Here is a 12398-nt window from a genome sequence, read left to right as displayed (position 1 = left end):
AATATAGGAATGTCTTTTAGTATGTAAAGCAGGGGTCCCCAAACTATGGCCCCACAGGCCACATGTGGCCCCCAGAGGCCATTTATCCGGCCCCTGCCGCACTTCCAGAAGGGGCACCTCTTTCATTGGTGGTCAGTGAGAGGAGCATAGTTCTCATTGAAATACTGGTCAACTGGTTGATTTAAATTTACTTTTCATGCCTGACCAGGCGGTGGCGCAGTGGATAGAGCATCAGACTGGGATGCCGAGGACCCAGGTTCGAGACCCCGAGGTTGCCAGCTTGAACGTGGGCTCATCTGGTTTGAGCAAAAGCTCACCAACTTGGACCCAAGGTCACTGGCTCAAGCAAGGGGTTATTCGGTCTGCTGAAGGCCCACGGTCAAGGCACATATGAAAAAGCAATCAATGAACAACTAAGGTGTCACAATGCGCAACGAAAAACTAATGATAGATGCTTCTCATCTCTCCATTCCTGTCTGTCTGTCCCTGTCTATCCCTCTCTCTGACTCTCTCTCTGTCTCTGTTAAAAATAAATAAATAAATACATTTACTTGTTCTTTATTTTAAATGTTGTATTTGTTCCCGTTTTGGTTTTTTTACTTTAAAATAAGATATGTGCAGTGTGCATAGGGATTTGTTCATATATTTTTTTATAGTCCGGCCCTCCAACGGTCTGAGGGACAGTGAACTGGCCCCTTGTGTAAAAAGTTTGGGGACCCCTGATGTAAAGTAACATTTTTACCATTGTGTTGCCTTGTAAGTTTTAATGTGTAGAAGCATCTTTTTGTGAACCCTATAGGTAGTCAACCTGGTCCCTACCGCCCACTAGTGGATATTCCAGCTTTCATGGTGGGTGGTAGCAGAGCAACCAAAGTATAAATAAAAAGATAGATTTAACTATAGTAAGTTGTTTTATAAAGATTTATTCTGCCAAACTTAGCAAAAATCCGACATAAAGTACTTGGTAAGTAATTATTATTATATGCTTTAACTTGCTGTAACTCTTCTTTATAAATTTTATAAAGTAAAGTTACTTCCCTACTTTATAAATCACCATTACGGTGGAACCGGTGAGCGGTTAGAAAATTTTACTACTGAGATACAAAAGTGAGCGGTAGGTATAAAAAGGTTGACTACCCCTGCTATAGAGGAATGTTATAAACTTGCTAATGAATTGTGTCCCATCCCCCTCCCTTCATCCCTTCCCCAAACCTGTATAGGAGAAAACAAAAGGTATAGGCTTACACCGTGATGTCAGGTTTTTTCCCCGCCCATGTATAATCAAGGATATATAAACAGCCCCTGAACTACTTTTGGGAACTGCACGATTTGCGCCTACAGATGCCCCATGTCAACCATATGCAGCCGGGATAGTTAATATATCTCCTCCTCTAATAAAACTCTTCAAATTCATCTGGACTGGGTGTCTTTATGTGAACTCGATGAAATGAGGTACAGTGCCTTTCAGAATCTGGGGTGCAGTACTTTATAACAATCCATACACCAGGCCAATGCTCTATCTACTGAACCACTAGCCAGGGCCAAACATTTAAAAAAGTAAAAATTTCCATCTTATTTTGACTCAGTTACTTCATATCTAGAAAATTTTTTTCCTGAAAAAAATAAGCATGGACATGCACATTTAACTACAAGATTATCAACCTGCTGTCTTGAAAAGGAAAAAAAAGTTTTAACCTAAATGTACAAGAGAATTTTTTTTTTAAAGAGGTACTGAAAACTCATGATTATTTATTTTTTATTTTTTATTTTTTTTATCTATTCATTTTTAGAGAGGAGAGAGAGAAGGGGGGAGGAGCTGGAAGCATCAACTCCCATATGTGCCTTGACCAGGCAAGCCCAGGGTTTTGAACTGGCAACCTCAGTGTTTCCAGGTTGACACCTTATCCACTGAGCCATCACAGGTCAGGCCAAGAGAATTTTTATCAATTTATGGTACATTCATTCAGTGAAATGCTGTATAGCCATTAAAAATATAAAAAAGCCCTGGCCAGGTGGCTCAGTGGATAAAGTGTTGATCCCATACACCAGAGGTCATGGGTTCGATCCCCAAACAGGGCATGTACGAGAAGCAATCAACTAAGTGAAACAATAAACTGATGTTTCTTTCTCTCTTCCCTTCTCTCTCAAATCAATGGAAGATATAAAAAAAAATGTGTGAAATAGAGATATACAGTGTTTACAATATTATCCCATTTCTTTTTATTAATTAATTTTAATTTATTGTGTTAACATGAATACAAGTGTCCCACTCAATATACCACCCTTACCCCCAAACCCTGTGTCCCCCATTATACCCCCTTTGTCCCACTCTACCCTTCACTCTGGGATTTGCTGTCCTGTTATCTGTATCTCTGTGTTTTGTATATATAATATCACTAATCCCTTCACTTCTCTGATCCCGTCCTCTCATTCCCCTTCTGACAGCTGTCCCTCTGCTCCCTGGGACCCTGCCTCTGCCTCCATTCCATTCCTCAGTTCACTTTGTTCATTAGATTCCACATATAAGTGAGATCATATGATTTTTAAATTTCTTTGCCTGCCTTATTTCACTTAGCATAATAATCTCCAGGTCCATTCATGCCGTTGCAAAAGGTAAGATTTCCTTCTTTTTCACAGGTGCTTAATATTTTATTTTCCAAGTGAGAGGAGAGGAGACAGAGAGACAAACTCCTGCATGCACCTCAACTGAGATCCACCCAGCTAACCCCATCTGGGGCCAATGCTCTGCCCATCTGGGGCCATGCTTCACAACCAAGCTATTTTTACCACCTGAGGCAGAGGCTCCATGGAGCCATCCTCAGCACCTGGGGCCAAACACACTTGAATCAATTGAGCCATGGCTGCAGGAGGGGAAGAGAGAGAGAGAGAGAAGAGGGGGAGAAATAGATGAGCGTTTCTCCTGTGTGCCCTAAGAATCAAACCCAGGACATCCACATGCCAGGCCGATGCTCTACCACTGAGCCAACCAGCCAGGGCCTCCCATTTCTGTAAAGAAAAGGTATTCCAGGCAATGAAAAGTCCAGAAAGAATATTAACAATAAACATCTTTGGACAATGTGGCATTATGAATTTTTTTGTTTCTTCTCATTTCCTAAATTTTCCTGTCATGAATAGAAAAATACTTGAATCAGGAAAACAGTTTATAGAATCATATATACACTAGTCCATTTACATAAAGTTTATTTTTTTTATTTTTTACAGAGACAGAGAGTGGGATAGATAGGGAGGGAAAGACAGACAGGAACGGAGAGAGATGAGAAGCATCAATCATCAGTTTTTTGTTGTGACACCTTAGTTGTTCATTGATTGCTTTCTCATATGTGCCTTGACCGTGGGCCTTCAGCAGACTGAGAAACCCCTTGCTGGAGCCAGCTACCTTGGGTCCAAGCTGGTGAGCTTTTTGCTCAAGCCAGATGAGCCCGCGCTCAAGCTGGCTACCTCGGGGTCTCGAACCTGGGTCCTCTGCATCCCAGTCCGATGCTCTATTCACTGCGCCACCGCCTGGTCAGGCACAACACCTTAGTTGTTCATTGATTGCTTTCTCATATGTGCCTTGACCACGGGCCTTCAGCAGACCGAGTAACCCTTTGCTCGAGCCAGCGACCTTGGGTCCAAGGTGGTTTTTGCTCAAACCAGATGAGCCCACTCTCAAGCTGGCGACCTCGGGGTCTTGAACCTGGGTCTTCTGCATCCCAGTCTGACGCTCTATCCACTGTGGCACCACCTGGTCAGGCTACATGAAGTTTAAGAACAAATTTCTATGGTGAATGAAGTCAGAATAGGCACTGGCTGGTTGGCTCAGTGGTTGAGCGTCAGCCCAGTGTGTGGATGTCCAAGGTTCAGTTCCCAGTCTGGGCACACATTAGAAGCACCCATCTGCTTCTCCACCCCTCCACCTCTTGCTTCTCTCTCTGTGTTCCTCTCCTGCTGCTATGGATCGATTAGAGTGAGTTGGCCCTGTGCTCTGAGGATGGCTCCATGGCCTCTGCCTCAGGTGCTAAGAGCTCAGCTGTTGAGCAATGGAGCAATGCCCCCAGATGAGCAGAGCATCGCCCCCTAGTGGGCTTGCTGGGTGAATCCCAGTCGGGGCACATGCCGGAGTCTGTCTCTCTGTCTCCCCTCCTCTTACTTAATAAAATTAAAAAAAAAAAAGGAGTAGTGGTTCTCTGAGGGGCTACTGACTGGGAAAACGTCTGAGGGAACTTTTTGAGTGGTATTCTGCATCTTGATTTGGGGGTACACATAGGTAAAGTTTTATTAAGCTGTAGATTTAAGATCTGGGCACTTTATATTTTTTTAATTTTTTTTCTTAAGGTTTTGTTTTATTTATTTTATTTTACAGGACAGAGAGAGAGTTAAGAGAGAGGGATAGATAGGGATAGACAGACAGGAACAAAGAGAGATGAGAAGCATCAATCATTAGTTTTTCATTATGGCACTTTAGTTGTTCATTGATTGCTTTCTCATATGTGCCTTGACTGTGGGCCTTCAGCAGACCCAGTAACCCCTTGCTCGAGCCAGCGACCTTGGGTCCAAGCTGGTGAGCTTTGCTCAAACCAGATGAGCCCGCACTCAAGCTGGCGACCTCAGGGTCTCGAACCTGGGTCCTTCCGCATCCCAGTCCGATGTTCTATCCACTGCACCACTGCCTGGTCAGGCAAGATCTGGGCACTTTACTGTGTATAAATTATCTCTTTTAAAAGAAAATGCTGCGGCCTGATCTGTGGTGGCACAGTGGATAAAGCGTCGACCTGGAACGCTGAGGTTGCCAGTTCAAAACCCCGCACTTGTCTGGTCAAGGCACATATGGGAGTTGATGCTTCCTGATCTTCCCCCTTTTCTCCCTCCCCCTCTCTCTCTCCCCCCTCTTTAAAACGAATAAATAAAAATTAAAAGAAAATGCTGCCCTGGCTGGGTAGTTCTGTTGGCCAGAGCATCACCCTGAAGTACAGAGGTTGCCGGTTTGATCCCTGGTCAGGAACATACTGGAGTAGATCGATGTTCCTGTTTCTCTCTCCCTTCCATTCTCACTAAAATCAATTAACAAACATTAAAAATATATATACCCACAGAGAAGATGAAGGAGGTGATATCACAGAACAATTTTGAAGTGATAAAGGAAGTTCTCTGATGAGACCTACATTTTTTCAAGAAGTAGGCTGTGTGGTCATGGGATCAGAGTGAGAAGCAGGAGGTTCAGACCTGAGCAAGGAGCACCGTGGGGGTGTGCCAATACGCAGAGCACCTAGAGAGCCCCTTACAGCTGGATCAAAGGTGTGGGCACGTGGCCTGACCTGTGGTGGCGCAGTGGATAAAGCATCGACCTGGAAATGCTGAGGTCGCCGGTTCGAAACCCTGGGCTTGCCTGGTCAAGGCACATATGGGAGTTGATACTTCCAGCTCCTCCCCCCTTCTCTGTCTCTCCTCTCTCTCTCTTTGTCTCTCCTTCTCCTCTCTAAAAATGAATAATAATAAAAAAAAGGTGTGGGCACCCACCCAGGCTCCTCAGGGTGCTGTGACAGATGCTAGGAGTCTGCAGCTTAGTGGTTGAGTTGCCCTCAGGAATTATGACTGAGCAATGGCTTGTGGAGCAATGGCTTGTGTGGGGGGGGGACATGAAGCCAAGACAATTCCAGTAGAACTGAAGATGAACAGGGAGGGACAGGTTCTGAGGGCAGAGAAGGGACAGTGGAGTTCAAACAGTCCAGTGAGGGGTTGGTTCTGAGATCCTAAGGATGAAGCAGTTTCAAGTGAAGGCCACGCTCAAAGCATGGTACTGCTGGGAGGGACATGGAAGGAAGCCAATATTTACTTGGCATCCATCTATTCACTGCCAGGCACCTCACAGATGCCAGCACGTGTAAGGGCACCTGAAACTTGTAAGGACATAATGCCATGCTACTTACAGAGGGTGCAACTAGCCTTCATCTGTCAGCAGGCTGCAGGACAGTTTCAAAGCCAGATATAACTCTGATCCTCTTCCCACCATACGCAGCAGCTGCTGCTTCATCAGGAACAGTAGGATCAATTTAGAGTCCACGTGTGGAGATGTGAATCATCTAGATCAGTGGTCCCCAACCCCTGGGCTGCAGACCGGAGAATAAATAACTTACATTATTTCCGTTTTATTTATATTTAAGTCTGAACAATGTTTTATTTTTTAAAAATGACCAGACTCCGTTACATCTAAGACTCACTCTTGATGCTTGTCTCAGTCATGTGATACATTTATCCGTCCCACCCTAAAGGCCGGTCCGTGAAAATATTTTCTGACATTAAACCAGTCTGTGGCCCAAAAAAGGTTGGGGACCACTGCTCTAGATGGCAGGGCAATATCAGCGCCAACATCTGGGGAATGGCCGGCAGCACCGGAATGGGTAGTCCCAGGAGATGGCAGTGCTTCTTCGGGAGGACAGTGCACCAAAGTGGCAGAAAAGAAATACAGATCCTGCCTCCTAGTGGCACCTGCTTAAGGGTTTTTTGAAGTGGTGTCTTCATGGCAAAATCAGGTTTTGGTTTAAAAGGAAGAAACCTGGGAGTCCTGGACACCATTCTGAGCGTTAGCAAAGGGGCAGGGGGGGGGGGGCAGGATGGGGAAGGGGCAGGGCTGTAGTAGGTGGGTAACTCAGCTGACACAGTGCTGAATCACAGGCTGAGGAAGGGACCCTTGGGCTCATGGCTCCATCAGGGCAAGAGCACACAGGAGTTCCACTGCAACACCGAAGGCATGTCATCATGTGTGCAGCATCACCTGCCTTCAGCCAAGTTTCAACTGAACCTGCCCTGTCTTCTCTCCTCCAGGTAACCACATCCAGGGTGAACCAGGAGCAGTGGGCAAGCTACAAACTGTTCTGTAACAGTAACAGGAGCTATTATTTACAAAATGTCCACTGCACACCAGACGGGCTGCAGTTCACTGGCTGACAGCAATGTTACAATTGGCCTGGCTTACAGATGACGCTAAAGCCTCGAGTTGAGGTCACTTGGCTAAAACCATAGCCACAGGTAGGATGTGAGACCAGTTGTATCTGGCATCAGTTTGAATCTTGACTGTTAACTGGTGGTCAAATTTTCTAGGTAAACTTCACAAATGTGTAATGTCCATTCTTGGTGATTTGGACCTAGGATGAATAAACTCCTGCAGACATTTCAGACTGAGTGGAAGATGTTCTAGTTTACACTTAAGAACACTAAAAAATGAAGCCCTCACATCTTTGGGTAAGCAACAGAGCAGACTCTGAAGGTGACAAGAATAACTCACAGGAGTTCTTTGCACAAGACAATGAAGAAAAGGCAAAGAACTCAGGCTTAAATTTCCTCTCAGAAATTAAAATATATGCAAAACACCTTAGATGGGGAGCTCAGTTAGTCCACAAATTGTCAGATCACAGTGACTCTTCTATAGTAATTCCACACGGACACAGGTCTGTGGCAGAAATGACACTCTTTAAGAAAGTTATTACTGCAAGAAAGTATTCCTTTAAATTACACTCCCAGGGAGAAAGAACTCTCAGTGACACCTGTGACAGATGCTTCATGCACATTTGATTTAATCCACAAACCTACGCTGAAGAAGATGTTTTCATTTCCCTTTGGGGAAATCAAAGCCCAGGAAGCTAAAGAACATTCTGAGGTCACGAAGCTGACAGATGATGGAGCCCACATGTTTGCTGTCCACCATAGCTCCCTGCCAGAGTGGCTGCTTTCCACAGGAACGCACGAGGTCTACTCTAAATCCATGCTTCCCTGACTCCCTTGGCAATGCAATACCCTGTTCCCTCCCCAATGATTTCCAGCCATTCCTTCACATATAAAAATACCTGCCTGACCAGGCGGTGGCGCAGTGGATAGAGCGTTGGACTGGGATGCAGAGGACCCAGGTTCGAGATCCCGAGGTTGCCGGCTTGAGTGAAGGCTCATCTGGTTTGAGCAAAAGCTCACCAGCTTGAACACAGGGTCGCTGGCTCCAGCAAGGGGTTGCTCGGTCTGCTGAAGGCCCGCGGTCAGGGCACATATGAGAGGGCAATCAATGAACAACTAAGGTGTTGCAACGCACAATGAAAAACTTATGATTGATGCTTTTCGTCTCTCTCCATTCCTGTTTGTCTGTCCCTGTCTATCCCTCTCTCATTCTGTTAAAAAAAAAAAAACACCAAAAAATACCTACTTGCCTGACCAGGCGGTGGCTCAGTGGACAGAGTGTCAGACTGGGATGCGGAAGACCCAGGTTCGAGACCCGGAGGTCGCTAGCTTGAGTGAGGGCTCATCTGGTTTGAGCGAAGCTCACCAGCTTGGACCCAAGGTCACTGGCTCGAGCAAAGGGTTACTCGCGTCTGATGAAGGCCCACGGTCAAAGCACATATGAGAAAGCAATCAATAAACTAAGGTGTCGCAACGAAAAACTGATGATTGATGTTTCTCATCTATCTCCGTTCCTGTCCCTATCTGTCTCTATAAAAATAACAAAAAACAGGCCCTGGCCGGTTGGCTCAATGGTAGAGCGTCGGCCTGGCGTGTAGAAGTCCCGGGTTCGATTCCCGGCCAGGGCACACAGGAGAAGCGCCCATCTGCTTCTCCACCCCTCCCCCTCTCCTTCCTCTCTCTCTCTTCCCCTCCCGCAGTCGAGGCTCCATTGGAACAAAGATGGCCCGGGAGCTGGGGATGGCTCCTTGGCCTCTGCCCCAGGCGCTAGAGTGGCTCTGGTCGCAACAGAGCGACGCCCCGGAGGGGTAGAGCATCGCCCCCTGGTGGGCAGAGCATCGCTCCTGGTGGGCGTGCCAGGTGGATCCCGGTCAGGCGCATGCGGGAGTCTGTCTGACTGTCTCTCCCCATTTCCAGCTTCAGAAAAATACCAAACCCCCCCCCAAAACAAAAAAACCTACCACCTTTTGACAGAAAGACCCACAAACAACTTATAAATTTTTTTGTTATAAAACATTTAATGTTAACCTACAATACAATGTAAACTTTTTATGAAAAAATTTAAGTACACTAGATTTTTTCAGTAAATTACACGTAACTATTCAGGTGCAGTCCAAGTCAGGGCACTGCATCCCTTGTGGATAGACTTCCTGTTGCTGCGTTCCTCGCAAGACACAAAAGAACCAGCTGTGGGGCTTCTTGTTCCAGCACCAGAAACACTCCCGATTCTGCATTCTGGGGGTTATTACTCCTTCCCATTATCATTTTCTGAAATTCTCCCCTTGGCCTTGGCACCATTAGCAATTTTCATAATAACAGCTCAGTTGAAGATTTCCAAGGTTCTAGTTTTTTGGTTTTTTTTTAAAGAAATAAATATTCTCCCCCGGCCATCTCTTATCTAAACATCATAGTGGAGGCAAGCAAGGATAAAAAAATATTTGCTGCAGGCAATTCTGCAGAAATAGAAGCACTAGAAGGGCTCCCACTGAGGCTGCAGAAATTCAACTGGGTGTCCATCTGGGTGTCTTCACTTGGTCCTTTCCCATGGTCACGTAGCTCAATCCACAACTTCAGTCTTGGGAGTGCAGCAGGAACTCGAAAAAAGTGTTTTTCTTAGTTGATGACTTGCCACTTGGAAATAACAGCTGGTATTTGGGAAAGGTGATTTGGGAAAACAAGCAAATGCTTGTGTATCACCGGCTTCTCAATATTTTCTCCTTTGCTTGTCCCATTGAGTTCCCAGAGGTCCTTGTGAGTAACATAGATTGTTCTGGCATTGACAAACTGGGCATCTTTCAGGGAAGAGACGGCACCTCAGCAGTGGCTCTAGAGGCGGCAAGGAGATGGGAACGGGTTATGGGCTATTTCAACATGAACCAGGAGAGTAGATGCTTCAGAAGCCTCTGGAAACCCAAATGCACAGGCGGTCCCAAGAGTTGTACCGACACAAATTTTTTAATATTATGGAATCTGACCTTCACTCAAGTTTTCAAAAGGCAACAGGCATAAAGTGCACACTGTAGAATAAGCAGATTGAATTACTAAAAGGGAAAAAAATACAACTTCTCAAAGACAGTACCGCCAGCCTAGTGAAGGCTGAGCCCCTCCCGCACTCCGCCAAGAAACAGCTGTGCGCCCACCAGGGAGGGAGGCGCTGGGTGAGTGGAAATTCCTCCTGGCATAATTGCCAGCAGGAAGCAGCCTTCACACAAGGTTGAGTGGAGAATACGGTTTATCCTGGTATTCATTCAGAATACATTTTATGACAATAGACAGCGATTTCTTGCTCATATGGCCTGGGAACAGCAGGAAACAAAGTGGAATAATAGATGGCCAGGAGCAGAATTCAATTTTCTAGAGATGATGTTCCAGACACCTGTGCCAAAGCCACTGGAAAATTCTCAGGCTCCCCAGGTGATATCCACAAGGCTCTTCACCCTGTCCCTGGATGTGTGCCCCAACCACTGAGGCTGCAGAGAACAGTAGCCAAGTTCTCAGGTTTTAGTTAAGCAACAGAGAAAGCCTTAGGAGACTGCAAATCCACCAAGTTATGCTTTGTCTTGATATGAACCCCCTGGCCACATAGCATGCCTGCAACTACAGTGACTTCAGTAGGTTGCAGTGCCACGAGTGTACCAGTCTAGCCATAGAACACTGGAATACTGTCAATTCATGCTGGCATCTGTTAATACATAGCCTGCCCCAAGCACCCATTACCATAAACTCAACCACAGACGAGACATCCAGGTTAGAAAATCCTATTACTTCAACACAGCAATAGAGGAAGATAAAAACTGCCTCCAGTAGGTGCCTACATCAGAAATGAAGTCTGCTTTCTAAGAGTTTACACAGCCTGAGTTTGTCTTAGCTCCCCCAAAGCCTCGACTCTTCCTACCCTTAAACCACAACTACCACACGCCCCCAGACAGGCAGGGCACTCTCACATGGTCCTGCTGGTTCCACCACAGGCCACGCTAGTCCTTTGGAAAGGCACAAAACTTGGCAATTCAGGAAAGCTCAGGACTGGGCAGAACAGCATGTACATGTCAGAAGAGGAATGAAGAGCAGCTGTATTTTGGCTCTGACCCTGTAATAGCCACCTGGTGGAGATTCCAAGGAAGGCTGCAGCCATGTGTATGGGTGAGTATGCACGGAGCTCACTGCATGTGTAGGTGTTCTGAGCATCACAACCTTTGTAGGGGTCACAAACCCAGACTTCCTTCCGCTGCTCCAAGTGGGGTGCACAAGTGACAAAAAGGACTGCAAGAGTTAGACCAAAAAGAACAACCTCTCTGGAAACCTGAGAGGGGCAATGGCAGAAATAAGCACAAACCAGTCTGGGGCACCTTTATTACATTCTGTGGGCTAAGGAGCCCAGGGCATGAAATCATGTCAAGGGTTTAAGAATTGGCTCTTTATCAAATGAAGGGGGGGGGGGGAATAAACATTTGTCAGCCTCACTCCTTTGGTCATTACAAAGCAACAGAAAATTCTGAGTAATTCATAAACTGTGCGAAGTTCAGGAACATCTCTGCTGTGTGCCTTCCTTCCCTGCTCCTCTGGGGGAGAGCTCATCCTCAGGAGATGCTGCCAGAGCTGGCTGACGGAGGTTTGTCACTTTTATTTTCCATAAAAGCAAGAATGAAGGAGAACCTGTGCCCTCTTCCACGCTGGGCCAGTGGCTGGGCGGGAGGTGAGGTCTCTTGCTGGGAGCTGTGGGTGCGGAGGCAGTAGGGAAGTGGGCTGCCACTGGAACACTACTTGGGAACCTTGCACACGCAGGTGGTGACTCGCAGGCAGCATGGTTTCTGATCCTTCCTTAGGATGCAGCAGTCTTTAAAAAAAATATTGTATAATAATAATAATAATAATATGAATTTCTCTCTCTTTTTTTTCAATTTCTTTTAGGAATTGATAGAGGAGGGAAGAGGAAAAAAAGTGTCATTCATCTGTTAGGTCCTGAACAAAGAGAACTTCTGTGTGGCTGAGTCCGGCCTCCTGCAGCGTGGGGGGGTTGGGCCACTCCTCTGAAGGAATGCAGGGCAGTACCCGCCTGGGGAAGTTGGCTTCAATCTGAAACTTTTCAGGGCTTTCTTTCAAGGAGAATAAGAAGTCGTGGATTACCTGCAGAAGTCATACAGAAAAGAAGGGCGGTGAGAAAAAGCCACAGACCACAAAATCAAATGTCCCCCAGCTCTCTCCAGGATGACTTGAGACAGGAAGCAATCACATTACCTTGGAACCCCACCTCAAGGTCTCCCCAACTCACAGAGCAAATTCGTAGGGCAGCTCTTTTAAAGAGATCACACAGGCTAACCTGGGGGGGCACAGTGGATAAAGCATGGACCTGGAATGCTGAGGCTGCTGGTTTGAAACCCTGGGCTTGCCTGGTCAAAGCACATACAGAAAGCAACTACACACACACACACACACAAAAGAAAGCAACTACAATGAGT

At 46.2% G+C, this 12398-nt stretch overlaps 1 protein-coding gene across 2 annotated transcripts in view; it reads right to left on the bottom strand.

The window, feature by feature from the left end:
• Positions 1 to 8948: 8948 nt before the first annotated feature.
• Positions 8949 to 12398, bottom strand: part of FAF2 (Fas associated factor family member 2) — a 78299-nt gene continuing 74849 nt past the window's right edge. For both annotated transcript variants that reach the window (XM_066272268.1, XM_066272269.1), the window contains one exon: positions 8949 to 12066. In XM_066272268.1, the coding sequence (XP_066128365.1) occupies positions 11884 to 12066 (183 nt within the window). In that variant the 3' untranslated portion in view covers positions 8949 to 11883. The remainder of the gene's footprint in view (positions 12067 to 12398) is intronic.

This window comes from Saccopteryx bilineata, chromosome 4, assembly GCF_036850765.1.
Source record: "Saccopteryx bilineata isolate mSacBil1 chromosome 4, mSacBil1_pri_phased_curated, whole genome shotgun sequence".
Classification (NCBI taxonomy): domain Eukaryota; kingdom Metazoa; phylum Chordata; class Mammalia; order Chiroptera; family Emballonuridae; genus Saccopteryx; species Saccopteryx bilineata.
The sequence above is the reverse complement of the archived record's forward strand: the minus strand, read 5'-3'. Positions and strand labels throughout refer to the sequence as shown.